Here is a 16,536-nt window from a genome sequence, read left to right as displayed (position 1 = left end):
AAAAACCCTTTAAACTAACAGTCGAGCTTCTTTAAAGTAAGAAGGAAACATTACGTCAGGGATGGAGCCATGTTGTTTGGTTACAGGTAGAGATGAGAAGGGGTGAAGGAAGGATTGGTGCCAAGCTCCAATGCATGAGCTAATTAAGTGAAAGTCATTTATCATTTTAATTTGACTTTACTGCTATTTGGGTTTCAGATTAAGATTAAGATTTTAATTGCGATTCAGTTTAGGCAACACAGTCATTTAACTTTAAGCAGTACGGTTAGGTCTTAAGGAAAGTATGCAGCTCCTAGACAAATCAGTGTGTGTGTGTGTGTGTGTGTGTGCTCATGTACTCTTGTCCCACATCTATCACAATCTGTTCACACGGGCACGTTATGGCGACAAAAACCCGGTCCACACAAAGTCAAGCACCACATTTCAGTGTTACAAATTCCTATTTCTTTAGGTTAAGGTTTGGGGTTGGGTTAAAGGTACAGGAGCAATTAGGTTTGTGTGCACTGGTCATGATTGAGGAGTGAATTCATGTTAAAGGCAGAATAAAATAACCAGAGGTGTGTTTGTGTGTGTGCCCACGTTGCGACATACCTAGTGCATTGGCACGCGGGCTCTCACGGAGGACACACGTCCCCAGGTAGCCCTCCAGCTGGGAGGGTTGGCGCATGCCTACACAGTCGGATGGAGGGGCAGGGCACGCACATGCACACACACACAAACAGCATACAGCGGGAGTTGTGAGGAGAGAAACATAAGGTTAAGGCTTTCTACAGTCCTCCTCTCCCAGTGAGGCTGAGCAGAAACACAGTATTTAAAACAGCAGCATCACTAAGGCCACTCTGGCAGCTGCAGCAGCCCCGTTTTTGAGGAGAAGAAAACCAGAGAGAAAACAGTTATGACAGAAAATGTGTAGGAGTATGCAGGAGAATACACAAGTACAGCAGGTCTGAAGTAAATAATGTTCCCAGCGTATGTTGCCACTTTAACAGAAGAAAAAACATCAGATAAGATATGATCACAACACGCTATTTGCATGGAGGCTGTGAAAACATTTTGATATAATATCTCATCTGTCATCACGGCGAGCACTAGCACACTGGCAAAGAAAAAAGATTGTTCAACAGATTGTTAAAGCTAATATCTCAACATTACACTGCCTTATGAGCCCCGCAACAGAGTGGTGTTCTGCTTAATCAAAAGACATAAAAATATACAGGAATTCTATCTTCAGCGAAGGGGCTACTGGTATCATATAACCTCATTTCCTGGTGGGTCAAAGGGGATTTTTTTGAGATAATATAAAGCATGTGTTGTTAGAGGGTTGGTAAGAAAATCTAATTGAATTTCAGACTAGGCGGTGGCTGTGTCAAAGTCATCGCTGCCTTTTGTTCATGGAAAACTAAAGCGTTATGCTCGCTGGCAAACAAAAAAAAAAAAAAAAAAAACAGTCAGAGGCCTCAATTTGGCTCCTGCATTAGTTTTGGTTAAAGCAATAATGGATAAATCAGAGATAACGCTTTGTTCAAATGCAAAACAGTGTGGAGTGATCCTGAATTATTAGATAACAAGATAAAAATGTATTTCTGCTTCACGCAACGGCAGGAAGACAAAGAGACGGTTGGTTAGAGAACATATTGTAATGGCGACTGGTGTGTATGTGTGTGAATGTGTGTGTGTGTGCAAAGAGACAAAAGTGTGAGCGCCATACTTTGCGCCCCTCCGTTTTGCTTACCCATCATATCTTTTGTCTTCTTGAAATGTTTATACCAGCGCCCAAATTCCTGACACTTCGCCGCCGACACATTTGCATAGTAAGTGCTGTTCACAATGGAGGAAATCATACTCTGAAAGAGAGAGATTGATTGAGAGGGAGAGAGAACGAGGGAGAGACTTTAGATTCTCATTGTGGAAAATGCAGACATAATATTAAAGCTTGTGAAACATGCAGTAACACTGTAGCTTGTCAAAACAAATAAAAGATAGGGACACAGTAAAACCCAGCACTAAAAAAAAAAAAAGCAAATGAAAAGCATCATGCAGAAATTCTGGATCCCCTCTTCTAAAGGTAAAACAAATAAAATCAAACAAGGTTTTATCTGTTCTTTTTTATCAAATGCCGTTGAGTTTGTCTGAACATTTTTTTTTTTTTTTTTAAATTTCAGAGTGGGTAAATTAGAAGTTCAACTGAGTCTGTTGACATGACGAGCAGGCGGCAGGAAAGATGTGCACCTTCACAAAGAGCGACGATGGCGGCTCATTGAATATCAGCATCTGGGGAGCCGGCGATGTAAACAGATAAAACTCTGTTATTTCTCAGCTCTTTATTTATACAATCTGTTAAAGACAACAACTTCAAGCAGATCGCGGCCGCACTGAGCTTGTCGTTCTCCGACGCACGTGCGCCCCCGTCTCCCCCTTTACAGCCGACTCTTTGCCCCCTCTGCGTTTACTTCAGCCGCCCTCCTTCACCTCAGAAAAACAAAGAGGCAATATTTTTTTCCCTTCTAGTTTCATTAAAATGAATGTTTTTACACCTTGCCGGCCTGCGGGCAAATAGCGAGGTTGGTGCAGGAGAAATTGTTTTTGATTGTTATAAATATTCAAAAGAACCAAACCATCTGTTTTCAAATTACAGGTTTGCCATCTTTATCATTTCTTTATAATGTATGCGCTTGGAGGATGGCGGGGGAACCTTCTGGCAGAGCAGCATGGCGGCGTGAGCACAATGAACTGGTACAGGATGATTCTGGTTCTGTGGCTCCAGCTTTTCTGCACAAAAGGAGGGTAAAGGACAGCAGCTGCGGCGTCAGAAAGGTCCATCCAACTCTGAACTCATGACCTCTGAGTTAAAGCTGTAGGCACCTCCTGCCATGGCCTCACTCCAGTCTGAACATACCACAAACAACCAGAACACGGCAAACAAGCAAATGGAGGAAGAGAAAGAGGGTTCCTTCATCAGACTAGAGTCAGCTTTCAGCATTATTTCAGCTTGATGTGACAAAACATTCCTATTGGATGCCTGGAGCCAATGACACCACACAAGACTTTAGAAAAGCTCGAGTTCTCAAAGACAGTGACTGAGCTGGATGCAGAGTCTCAGTGCAACAGTATTAAAATGCAACTAAGAGGAAACAAAAGCAATTACATGTTGAGGAAAAGTTCATATATTCCGCTGTTCTTTCCATTTTAACAGAAGTCACGAACTAATCGTCAGCGCTCCTCATCGTGGACTCTCATCCCACCTGCTCGTACCAGGTAGAGTCACTGTGTCTGCACTTTGTCACATCCATTTAGCCGCTTCTTCTTTCAAAGTCAAATATAAGTGAGGCGAGAGTCACGCTGCACCCTGCAGACGGTTGTGAATTTGTGCCAGCCACACTGCGGTGCATCGTGCTGGCATGATGAAAAACAAGGAGGGTGAAGAGGCCTGCATTTGGACTGCATGGTATAACAGAGCAGTCTTTTATGGATGCGCTGAAAAGCCATCATTCAATGAAAACCCTGATGGAGTTCAGGTTAGGGTTAGGAAGTCAGATTTGGACCTTTTAATGGGTCATACATTTATGCATGAAGCAGCTGCTTCTTTTGGATTTATGCAATATTAGCATTAGTAAAGAGCAACTGCAAGTTCAACCGTCTTTGGTCCTAAAATGAATTCCTTATGACGCACAGAAGCCGGTGTAAATCAGAATGAACAGTATTGTGACAATGCTATGACAATTAGCCAAGCAGCAAACCACACATTCCAGTTTAACCTGGTTCCAGTAGCCAAGACAAAGCTCTGTCTGAAAACCATAAATTTAAAGTCAGAAGAATTCTGCTGTAAGTCGGCGGGATAATGAACTCCTCTCCTCCAGCCTGACATGTTTTATTTACAGTATATCTGGGCTAAGGCGGCTCCAGGCAACAAACAAGAGGCCTGCAGAAGACGGTGCGCCTTCTCTCTCTCTCTTCCCATCTTTCTATCTCTCTCGCTCCCTCTTTCTCCGCCATCTTTGACACAGATGTTCTAATAAACGCTCCTCATTAATCAGCCCTCTCCCTCAATACATCACTCTACCTCTCACAGGGGGCCCTGCGTGTGTGTGTGTGTGAACGAAACAATGCGCACACACACACCTATTCTCCCTCTCGCTCTCCCTGCCGCTCTGTCACACACACACGCATACGCACTAAGTGAAATCAAGCAGATAACCAGAGCCTCTGCTGCCACTGCGGTGCCAGCGGGAGGGCTGTGCTAGGGCTTGTCAACAGGTAGCATGGCTGTGTGTGTGTGTGTGCGCATGCCAGTGTGTGTGAGTGTGTGTGTGTGTGTGTGTGTGTGTGTGTGCATGAGCATGTGTGTGGACCCTTTAAGTGATAGCCATCTGCAGCACAGAGAGCTTATCAGCAAGACCAGGAAGTGGCACTGGGCTACTATCGGTCCCCAACATCTACTCCACTCCCCATCATGGGAGACAGGAAGAGAGAGAGAAGGAGTGTGTGTGTGTGTGTGTGTGTGTGTGCGTGTGTGTATGAGAATAGCGGTGCAGCAGGCAGGTACTGTAGGCACCCAGCTGCCAGCATTAGAGTGTGGTGCACACACTGGCAAATGCAAACACACACAAAGTACAACCCCTGCAGACAAACACACATGGCGCAGTTACACAAATGCACACGTGCAGATTAACACACATACACAATTAAATACATGCACACACGCATTCCGACTTAGCCTGCTGTCTTGATGGCTGATGCCCCGCGACAATTTAACACACACGCACAAATACACACACGCACACTGGCAACCAGGTTATGCCTATGGCAGCCAAGGTGGTGAAGACCTGCAAAGATGGCATTCTGATGACGATTTGCTGCTACGCAACGCAGCAGCTGGTGCATCAGGGGCCGCTCAGTGAGAGCGAGCAGGGGGTGGGCAAGAAGAGGTGGTGGCAATGGGAAAGAGTCGAGGGGGGGGGGTGTCTCGTTTGTTGCCATAGTTTCTGCGCACATGGGCAAGGGGGTTGCTAAGCTTGGTAGCAACCTGAGAAAAAACCATAAGCCCGATTAGCTGATTGAGGCAGAATCAAGAGAAGTTTTATTTTGGCGAGCTGAGCTGTGAATCCTTAAAGTGGCTTCATACGTGTGCAGGTCAGAATCAGCTCCTCCGGCGGAGCGACAATGACCATGAGTGAATGCATTTTCTCTCTCCGAGCTTCCTCGTGTCATTTGTAGGCCAAACACACAAAGCGCGACTCCCCACCACAAAAGAATGAAACTAAATGTTCGACAAGGCCCCAGACAAAAGCAGCATTTCACAAAATAACCCCCCACTGCCCTCCCTTCCCTGCTCTGCTCCCCCTCCTCCCCGTCTCTCTTCAGAGCTCTGTTCAGAGGTGAGCTAATTCTCTTTCACTCACTTGCTGCGATTCTCTCATCTGTTAACCTCTCTTTTCGGCCTGGGATTACGCAGCAGAATATCAAGGAAACACTAATCCTTACAAGGTGCCAATCTTCTCCTCCCTCCTGCGACGCCCCTTTCCCCTCCCACTCATTTCACTTTTTTTTTTTTTTTTTTTGGTCAACTCCAAAACCTCGGAGGGAGGCTGGCTTCTCACCTTCTCGTCAGACTACATGCAGGCGGCGACATCGCTAATCACAGGGCAGAGAATGGCGTGCATCGATGCAGCGTGGGGACAGCCCTCAGACGTGACAACCGGTCTACTGAACCAGCTGGGTTTAGGAGGAACAAGCCACCGCTCTATGGGTGTAGCAGGCCACATTAAACCCCACAGAGTAACAGATGTCAAACACCATCATGGCAGCCATGTTTGAACAAGGCAGATACAGATACATGTAGATCATCAGGGTATGAAGATGCTACATAGCAAAGCTGCCGGTTTCTCTTTAAATTACATTGAAAAACTGTTAGCATTTTGAAGTCTGCTGCCTTAAAAACAGACATGGCAAAAAAATAAATAGAATAATGTGCAGGCAAGATACAAAATAAATACAATAAATACAAAGGAAGTTTTTTTTAAATTAAAGCTTAGATTTGGCTCAAAAGCAATAAAAACAGGGTTTATATGTGATGTCTGTAGACGACATACTGAGTGTTTGTACGATGAAAAAAATCTGCCAGTACTAAAAACTGGTTTCACTTGTGTGGTTAAGCATTATTTTGATTTAAGCTATTTATTAGCAGAGATGCACAACAACAGAAGAAGAAGAGAACGACGAAACTACACTGGAAAGGAAGAAAGATAACACGTTTGCAGAGACTGAAGCCACAGAGAATCTGCAACGGCCGGCAAGATTTTGTGCATGACAGTAAACGCAAAGCCATTTAACGCCATTAAGATCTGAACTGAGGACAAACTCAGCCGTTCAAATACACACAAGAAAGGACGAGATTCAGTTCAAGATATTTACAGCACCTCCTTTCGCCCTCACTGGAAAGCTAAAACAATCTTCAGTTTAATTTGAGACTAGTGTGTATGTGAAAATAGCAAATGTGTGTCTGAGGAAGAGTGTGTATGCGTGTGTGTGGCTGTGTGTTTGATCCTCAGAGCTCGCGTGTGCTCTCTTCTGAGCCGTCTTCACATATGGACCGTAAACAGGGTGATTACCAGACCGGGCTGGGCTCCGCCTGAACGCCACCCAGGGACTCTTTACATCATCAGCGCACTGCTCATGCCCGGCTAAACACACAAACACACACACACTGAGAGCAGCCACTCACACACACACACACACACACACACACACGCATGCAGCGCAAATGAGGGTCTCCAGGTGACCATACGGTGGCCTAGGAGGAGAGCTGGCTGCACACTGAAGGCACCTACGCACAAGCTTGCATCTAAACACGAACACACGAAACGCAAATAACACTTTCACACGCACTTCCTGCGCGTTGATATACATTTCACAAACATACTCAGGCAAATACACACAGAAGCGCACACCCCTCGCACCGTAACACACACACACACACATTATCGGCGCCTGTGAGAGATATACTGCCATTTCATTCCATTCACTCCAGAGCTGCCTCCATGATATACTGACTACACCGCCTGTTAATACAATATCTGCACTGGTGCTTTCTATCAAACCTCCCAGCTGACAAAAAAAAAACAAAACACAGAATATAACACCTAACACGCGGGCGCACGTATCTCCGGCCCGATGCTATAAAATGTTGAGAATTAACTAAATGAGGAAAGGAACAAAAACATTCCAGATCGTTCTGGGTTCGGGCCAATGTTTATCTAACAATAGCCATACGTTCAACAACACCTCTGCTTTTTGGCTGCCATTGCATACAAGTCTGTGTGTGTGTGTGTGTGTGTGTGTGTGTGTCAGGGGCGTGAAAAGGAACAAAAAAAAAAAAAAATCATGCAAACAAATGACAATAGGCATTGATTTGGATTTTCTATGCCGATTCTCTTTCCCACTTGATCAAACTCAGGGCATTTGATAAGTAAAGGATAAAAGGCGGAGGTGATGGAGATAGGGGTGTTTGTTTTGTTGTGCAGTATGGTATTGGGGGGTGGGGCGTTAAACCCTTTTTTTTTTTTTTTTTTTTTTTTTTGGAATAAGCAGACTGGGCTTCAGCACCTGTGATAAGGGACATTCTTTAGCCAGAGAGCTCTGATTCATGTCTTTGAGTAACTCCTTGAGGGCGTTTCTTACTGTAGAGTGGCTCCATTGCTCAGGCGGCAGGTCCTCCAGCTTAGGACAACTGTGGAGAGAGAGAGAGAGGAGACATACGGGGGTGTGGGGTGGAGGGGGACAAGATAGGGAGGGGAAAGAGGGAGGGAAGGGGGAGATAGGGATGTAGAGGGAGAGGGAGGAGAGGGGGCGAGGGGAGAGCATGAGAAACAATTCAGATGGAGAAGAGACTGAGATATAAAGGAAAGCCAGCAGCCCTGATGGTATCTTGAATGAAACGATAAAACACACAAGCCACAAATTCAGCAACACAATATCAAAATTGTTTAATCTGACTGCAAGGGTTGGACGTTTCCCTGATATATGGAGCAAAGGGGTAATAACACCAATCTTTGAATCTGGAGATAAATTTGACCCAAACAACTACTGAGGCGACTGAGGGAAGTTATCCTGCAGCATCCCGCCTGCAACACTTCCTCCTCCGGCATCAGTTACTTCAAACACAGCCTGATCCTAACGAAGACTGAGACTGCTGAAGGGAACACGTATTACACACTTAAACAATGTATACAAGTGTAAATCATTTGCATTATTGATTCATTTTTGGGATTATTTTTCTATTATGCCAAGGTAACTCTTGAATAAAGACGACCGCAAGTTGCCAGAATGTCTTAAAACTGCTTGTTTTTGTCCAAACAACAACAACAACAATGTTAAATCAGAGAAAAGCAGCAAAGTCCTCACACATGACAAGCTCAAACTAGTGACTGCTGGGCATTTTAACTTATCAAACTGGTCAATACACTTTCTATCAATCCACTGATCGATGACTGTTTCGGCACTGCTCTGAATTGTCAATCTGGGTAACTTCGCCCAAAAACAGAGGCTTAAAACAGGGTTGCGATATTAGCCAAAGCCTGTTTAAAACATATATTGATGAATCGGCCAAATCTGTGGAACAATCAGATAGGCAGAGCGGTAGAGACAGAGCGAGGAAACCAGAGGGAAAGAGAGCCGAACACAAACGGGCTCCCGCTCTTTTTTCCTGCTGCAAGCGCCCCTCCAAGACAGACAGATTTCATTTGGCGCATCAAGCAGATGCATCTGGAGATTGCTCTGTCTCTCTCTCTCCCTCACTCCCGCTCTGCCTGCCTCACTCCCTCTCCCTCTTTCATATTCTCCCTCTCTCTCCCTCTTTCTCTCTCTCCTGATTGTTCTGATTAGTTAATTACTTTATACAACACATCTGCTGGATTGATGCATGAATTATACATCAGCTGCATGTGGCGACTATTATTTCGTGTTACTTCTACCTTCCTGGCTCGTTGTGCTCGGCAAAACAATTTAAGGTGTTACTGGCTAGATTTCTGCGGCAGTCAGGGCTGGGGGGGGAGATGAAGGGATGGGGGGGCGGGGAGAGAAAAGGGGGAAAAACAAATACAAAACAATAACAATACTGACAACAATATGCAGCAAAATCAAAATAGATTTATATATCAGATAGACTGGCTCTGGCGTTAGCTGGGTTGCGTGCCGCAGGGATTCGGCTCTACCTGAGGAACACTCTGATTTTGGGGTTTTGAAAATGAGAAATGTGTTTACGTGATGGGTGGGAGTAACTGAACTGATCACCAGTGAGAGCGCCCAGTTCGCTGTGGATGAACACTTCACGTGTGCGAGACATATGTTCGATGTGTTCCACGTTGCACGTGTCGCTGAATTACTTTTCGTTAAACCTGCCGTGACACCTCAGAAGTGAGAGAGATGAGAGATTGAGCGAGGGATGATGAGTGTACGAGTGCACAAGACACTGTGTGTGCGAGTGTGTCCATAAATCTGCCAGTCAGTGTGTTGGAAACATTACGAGCAAGGAGATAACACTGGAAGAGAAAAGGATGCGTGCAACGGTCGAGGCTAACATCTGCTTGTAAGAAAACACACAGCCTCACACGCGCACGCACACACACACACACACAAACAATGGATTTTCCAGAACACCTTAAACTGCTCCAGCAGCCAGAGAGCCTCTGGGGAGGAGGAAGTGAACAAGAGGAGGGAAGGAGGGAGAGGCAGAAAGGGGTAGTGGAGAAAGACAGCTATCCATGCATTCAGGGCGAGCACGCCGGAAATAAACACAACCTTCTGTATTCTGGCTGGTGGACGAGTTCACATCAGTGAGCGTGTGTGTGTGTGTGTGTGTGTGTGTGTGTGTGTGTGAGAGCACTTCGCTGGTGGAGGTGGGTGGTGGCAGAGGGGGGAGACAGAAGGAAGAGAGAGGAAGAGGCAGAGCGAGGTGGAAAAAGAGTAGGAACAGCAGCTGGCACAAGCCTCCACACCAGCGCCACCCGGCTGTTTGTGTGCGTGTGCGTGTGTGTGTGTGTGTGTGTGTGTGTGTGAGCACATATGAGCCCGTTTGCGTCCATGTCTATAAATGCTCGTGTGCTCGCGCTGTGTGTATAAATACAACGTAGCCTCACTCCTACAGAGTAGCATTTAGCATACAATATGGTGAGTGATGGCACAAGACAGCTAGCAGTGCGGCGTGAAAGAAGGTTTTAGCTTGTTAGTCTTCTTTATTAAATGTGATGTAGATGCAGAAGAAGCATATTTCACTTAAAATAGCCGGTGCAGCCAGCTGTATTTATGGAACTATTTCAGGTGAACAACCTTGTATTCATCTTCTGCAGAGTCATTTTTAGCCGTGAGCAGTCTCCAGTTGCCCACCACATTCTTTTTTCATGAAAAGAGCTAAAGCAGTGCTCGGTTCAAAAACTGCTGCTTTATTATCGCATATCGTTTTAGCAATCTCCGATGCAAACGTGCCACTGTTATCTGCACATCACTTAGCAGTTAAATACAGAGCAGCTACAGGAGATAAATCTACTTGATCACTCATCACAGTGTAAGCTAAACTGTTAGCATGGACTCAAGGGTGATTTTTGGTATCTGTGTTCCCATCGCTTAACGGTTAAATTGACAAATAAACTGGTCTCTGTGGTTCTTTAGCACCGTGAAATGAGGAAGTTTTCAGTATTCAAATGGGTTTTTCCCATTTCCTGGGAAAGGTCAGCCTGTTGTGTGTGAGTAATAATGCTATTCTCAGTATCAAACATGCAGAGGGCATCGGCTGATTGGCACCTGCCTCTGGGCATACAATACGTGCCGTGTGTGTGAGTGTTGGAGGAAAAGCTAGCAGGTAAAACAGGACCTCTATATGTATGAAAGCCAATACTAGTGTGCCGTGTGTGTGTGTGTGTGTGTGTGTGTGTTTCAGGTTATGACACTGCACTTGTGTGGGTGGTAGGCATGCAAAAAAAGTTGCATGATCTGCTTCCAGGATATACTGTCAAGGGAAACATGTCACGCCTGTGTGTGTGTGTGTGTGTGTGTGTGTGTGTGTGTGTGTGTGTGTGTGTGTGTGTGTGTGTTTCTTACCTGTGCAGCTGGATCTTAAGCGTGACCACGTGGTAGACGTCCTGCAGCATGTCAGCCACTGTGGCGTCCGGTGCGTCTGTCACGTATGACAGGGGGACGGGGTTCCACTTCCCCACCTGAATCATACCTGGATGATGCAACGTGCACACACATAAAAACATGAGTAAACGTGGACACGAGGGGATAATGTCACACAAAAGCACAACAACGGAGACGAGCACGAGCACAGAAAGAGCGCAAAGTTCACATCAGCACAAAGTTCACTTTAGCATCTTCGCTCGCACGCTCGGTTCATTTAAGGCACAGTGTGAACAAAGCCACTCCAGAGGCACTTTGGTGCCATAAACACTCTTCGTATACTTTATTTGTAGCTGAAATCACAATAATCACGTAAGAATTTTAAAAAAAGCTGCAGCCCACACAACAGGATGTAAGCGTATGGGAGAGGTGGACTTGGAAGAGTGTGTGTGTGTGTGTAAGTGTGATGGACAGGCTATAATAAAAGAGCATGCTAAGAGGCACCTTGAAACAGCCACCCTCGGCCTGCGTGTGCTCAAGTGCAATTAGCAGACCCTTTCCTCCACCTGCCCCTCCCACCTACTGAGTCACTGAGTGTATGTGTGTATAAATATATACAGTATGAGTGTGTGTGTGTGTGTGTGTGTGTGTGTGTGTGTGTGTGCGCGCGCACGCGCACTACTTGATTATATGCACAGTATGTGAATGTGCATAGAAACATTTCTGCGTTCAGACTTTGTGTGAATGAGCACACATCTGTGCGGGAATGTGTGTGTGTGTGTGTGTGTGTGTGTGTGTGTGTGTGTGTGTGTGTGTGTGTGTGTGTGTGACCCCTGAGAGCATCTCCTGTCTGGGATCAGTGTCAGGATGTGTTACTGTGGCCTCAGATCTGCTGGCGGCATGCTATAATGGTCACAGAGTGTGTGTAGCATGTGTGTGTGTGAGGCAGAAGTAACAGCAAGAAAACGCTGTAAAGACAAATTAATGAGCTTTAAGGAGATAAAGCGGGAAAACTAAGTCAGAACAGAGGGCAGACTGAAGAGGCAGTGAGTGGCAGCGGCGGTTACCTTTGGCCTGGGCCGCCGAGCTGTGGGAGTAGCCCAGCGACAGCAGCGCCATCTCGATGAGCTGGTTGAAGAGCATGTCCTTACGCACCAGGACGAACTCGGCGTGCTCCTCCTTGCTGTCGAAATCCATGGGATTCTCGTAGTGCTCGACCACGCAAAACACGGGCAGCATGTTGCCTGAGGGCACAGGGGCACAGTTAAGACCTGGAAGAGTTCCTCACATACAAACTTCTCAGGATTTTGTGTTTGTGGAGGCACGAGATTAGTATTTAACACCGATGATTAAGTTACACTGAGGGTGAGCGTCGAGGGATTATGAGTGAGTGAATAGATTGCTGCTGAGTGGAAGTTCTGGGCAGAAATTAACGAAGGGGTGAGTCTGGACCAGAAGGGGATTTTTCATCTTTTATAGGCCAATTTTGATCTAAACCCTCACCTCTTTGTCTCAGTGCCAAACTCTCACATCAACACAAGGAGTCAAATACTCCTAAGGTGCACAATGAGCTGCGCATTTTTACAAACTGAACGTGTTCTACCTTCTTTTGGCAGAACAAAGTCTCTTTACTGTCACCTAATTTCCACGATCCTCCTCCTCAGTTTGTCAAAGATGGTTTCTCCATCTGTAATCCTGCTTTAAGAAGCTTTTTTAATCAGCTCTTTGAGGATTTCTTAGGTTCATCTTCCAGGTTACAAGATGATGGCATGATATTACAGAGATGCAGCACTATGGGTTGTGTGAGTTTAATAATCAAATCTATATTTCGTAAGAAAGAGCGATCATCTTCGGCTCGCTGTGAACAAACACGGAGAGACACGAAAATCCTTCCGCTCAAATGTCTCCTCCTTTTGGCACAAGAAACTTTTTATTCACTATCAAGGATCTGGGCTCACATTCGCCTTCTTTCTGCCTGCCAACCCAAAATCATCTTCCCATGATGCAGCGCTGCAAATCCCGAGCCACCTCTGTGCCCTGAGGTTTACTAGTCTGTGTCAACAGTGGCTCTGCTTTTAGGTGGAATGAGCAATCCTTGTCCAAAGACTGCCGAATGTTCAAGGGAGCCACTGTGCAAATATCATCCGATATGCCATTTTTTCTAGAATAACATCCCTGAAATTTAAAAAAGTTTAAGGGCAGGGGGACAACTTGGCCTTTTGAAGTCTCCGCCTGAATGAAAACAACAGCAGAAATCCCTAATTTGATGAAGAAGGTATCTACAGCTCACTGTACACTGTTTATGAGGTGCCCTGATGCCCTACTTTCTGAGTCTGTCTCCACTGTACTGTCATCTGAACAAATTTCTGTACATTTATTGTCCTTGCCGATTAAAAAGATTCACATTCTAATATTTTCCAATCCCAGGCATTCCAGAAGATGCACACAGCTCTGGCAAAACAATCAATAAGCCGACAGATGCCAGGGAATGTGCTGAAAGAGCTGCTTTTCTCCTCCCCTGATTTTAATAGATAAAGATCTAACAATAAAGACTGCTGTGTAGGTTCATTTGGGGGATCAATACTGGCTTTGTTTCCAGGGAGCCCAGAGAGGGCTGCGGTAAATATTGTTTCGGGCTCGGACACAATGCCCACTGTGGGCCCTCTGCGAAGCCTCCGCCGCGGACCGCCCGCCTCCCTCGGCTGCTTCACCCTTTCCCCAGGAAGACACCAAAAAAATAAATAAAATAAACCGGTGAGAGGAGAGGGGAGGGCGACGAGGAGGCTTGGAGGAACAAACGTCGTAGGAGGCCAAGAGAAGCAGAGATGATGAAGGTGAAAAATTAGGCTCTCTCTGCTGGAGTGCGACACGTAGATTAAAGGAGCAAATAAGAGAAACGGCCCATCCGAGGACACTCACACAGCCACATTCCAAGAGTTCCTGAGTCCCTGTTGCCCAAAGAAAACCAAACCAGCCAAACAAACAAACAGACGAGCCGTAGCTGCCAAGTACTATTACAACTCCAAACCGGCAGGTTTTGAAACTCATTTCCAACCCACTAAAATAAAAAAAAGAAAAAAAAAAGAAAAAAGGAAAAAAAAAAACAACAAAAAAAACAAAAAACAAACCATAATCATAAAAAGGTTCATGTTTTGGATAGCTACGCCCGCCGCGTTTTTCACCAGACGACACCAGTTTTATTAAAAAGATATGTCATAATCTCAAAGTAAAGGCTCCCTTTAAACAGGAACGGCTCTTAAAGGACTGAAACTTTCCCTTAATAAGCAAACGTCGGAGCAGGAGGGCTGCGGTTGGTGAGAGGAGCTGTGACACAGCGCGATGCAGCACGACACGAATAACTCTCACAGCGCTCTATTAGCTATTGTCTGGGCAAATAAGTGGGAGTGTGTGCTGGGTGTGTGTGTGTGTGTGTGTGTGTGTGCTGAGATGACTAAAGATGCATTGTAAAAAGGTTTAAGAGTTTTGGAGAGCATGCGGGGGGCGGTGGTGGTGGGTGGAAGGTGGTGTGTATGTTTGTGGGAGGGGGGCTATTTAAACTGCACTTAAGTAGCTTTCCTCTATTTACACGTTTTATTCTTCTGTTACTCATGCAAAAAGTTAGTTCGACTATATGTTTCGAAATCAGTTTGCACAATGAAGGGCTGCAACTATTGTATAATTCCTTTATTGATTACTTAATCAGCTATTTGACAAATTATTTCATCTTTCAGTGCTAAATTAGGGCTGAAATTAATGATTATTCTCATTATTTTCTTGATTAACAGCCTATAAAATGTCAGAAAATTGGGAATAATGTTCATGGCAACTTCCCAAAGCTACAAGCGGCACATTTAAATTTACTCTTTTTGTCCCACTGGCAGTTTAAAATCTAAAATATTCAGTTTTCTGTCACATACAGACAAAGAAAAGCAGCAAATACTCACATCTGAGGAGCAAATGTTTGGTGTGTTTGCTTGGAAAATGAATTTTAGTGTCAAATTCATCCACTAATCACTTCAGCTCTGTCAAAAACAGAGAGAGATGCCGTCACATTGCCCAGAATCTAAAATAAAGTCTGACTGTTTTGTCCAATAACGAGTCCATTTAAAATCGGGAAATTGAGGAAATCGGCAAATCTTCGAATTTGAGGTGCTGAAAGCCGCAAATTCTTGGCATGTTTGCTCACTGGATGTCACACATTAAATCAAACTAAGTTCTTGTCGATCAACACACACACACACACACACACACACACACACACACTCCCTCTCCTTACCTCTCTTGTGGCAGGTCTTCAGCAGGTGGCTGGTGGGTTTGTACGGGACCCCTGCTAGCTTGGCCCCGGTGCTGCCCAGCCTGGCCCGGCCCAGGGGGCTGCCATTCTGCTCCAGCCGGGGCAGCTTGGCCGGCGGGGCCTTGGCCTCCGCCATGCTGTTGACCAGCTCCGAGTTCTCCTTGCCCAAACACGCCTCGCTGAGATGGTCCATCATTCTCAGCACCTCTGCTCACTATCACCTGGGGAGACAGACGGAATGATTCAGCCGTCAGCGGAGAAATGTGTGCGGCATAAAAGGATGAACAGCTGAAAGGTGAATCTTTCGTGTTGATGTCCCTGACATGTGAAGACGTGAGGGGACATTTTTATAGAGCAAAAAAATGTACTTTCAGTAACTGAAACCTCTGAGAACAGACCCATTACGGCAATAACTGTCAATTCTCCTCAGTTATGTCGACTCGGGCCACGGTGACGTTTTCGTGCCGCTGTAATGTTCCCATTTTTCAGCACATGTATTATGCATGGGTGTCCCGCTAGAGATTCCCATGCGAGAGGGGGCAAACAAGCCCCGGTTTTAGTGCAAACACATTAATTTGCTGGGAGATTCCACTTGAATGAATACAGTGCAGTTCAAGGAACAAGGTTCTGCCGCGGCGCACGCAGAGAAGGAAGACCGACGCAACTCGGTTTCTGACTCACTTGGTGTGGCTTCACATTCATGACGCAGCTCTGGAGGGAAAGGGAGGCGAAAGGCCGCAACGTCACTGTGCTGTGACAGACATGCACGCCATCGGTTACATGACTTTCCAGGTGTGAACTTTATTTTTGGATGATGCAAGAGCGGAGTGCAAGTGCAAGTTTGCAACAGTGGCTGCAGGAAAACTTCAAATCCAACAGTTGCTGACTCATGAGGACTCATCAAAAGTTAAGAACGATAAGATGAGGAAGGAAAGATGGAGTCTCTATGGCAGCTTTAACCACAGGTGCTTTAGGGCAAAGCCGCTGAGGCTGACGCAGGCAATTCATACAATATCTGAACTCTGGGTAAACTTTAAGCTCTGATCACTCATAATATAAAACATGCTCATTTATGAGGCTGCAATGGAAAAGTGATTACAGGTTGTTCTGCATGCAGGTTAACGCACGGTGCT

At 45.6% G+C, this 16,536-nt stretch overlaps 1 protein-coding gene across 7 annotated transcripts in view; it reads right to left on the bottom strand.

Annotated features, from left to right (window-relative positions):
• The window catches only part of satb1b (SATB homeobox 1b), a 60,136-nt gene that overhangs the window by 30,957 nt on the left and 12,643 nt on the right, over positions 1–16,536 (bottom strand). For 3 of the 7 annotated variants that reach the window (XM_076736438.1, XM_076736437.1, XM_076736439.1), the window contains exons 2-7: positions 15,386–15,624; positions 12,177–12,353; positions 11,092–11,218; positions 7,603–7,726; positions 1,733–1,844; positions 592–669 (exon numbers count right to left, since the gene is read on the bottom strand). In XM_076736438.1, coding sequence (XP_076592553.1) covers positions 592–669; positions 1,733–1,844; positions 7,603–7,726; positions 11,092–11,218; positions 12,177–12,353; positions 15,386–15,599 — 832 coding nt within the window. In that variant the 5' untranslated portion in view covers positions 15,600–15,624. The remainder of the gene's footprint in view (positions 1–591; positions 670–1,732; positions 1,845–7,602; positions 7,727–11,091; positions 11,219–12,176; positions 12,354–15,385; positions 15,625–16,536) is intronic. The other 4 variants (XM_076736441.1, XM_076736443.1, XM_076736440.1 and 1 more) reach the window with 3 other exon arrangements.

The sequence above is a fragment of the Chaetodon auriga genome, chromosome 8, assembly GCF_051107435.1.
Source record: "Chaetodon auriga isolate fChaAug3 chromosome 8, fChaAug3.hap1, whole genome shotgun sequence".
In the NCBI taxonomy this organism is placed as follows: domain Eukaryota; kingdom Metazoa; phylum Chordata; class Actinopteri; order Chaetodontiformes; family Chaetodontidae; genus Chaetodon; species Chaetodon auriga.
The sequence above is the reverse complement of the archived record's forward strand: the minus strand, read 5'-3'. Positions and strand labels throughout refer to the sequence as shown.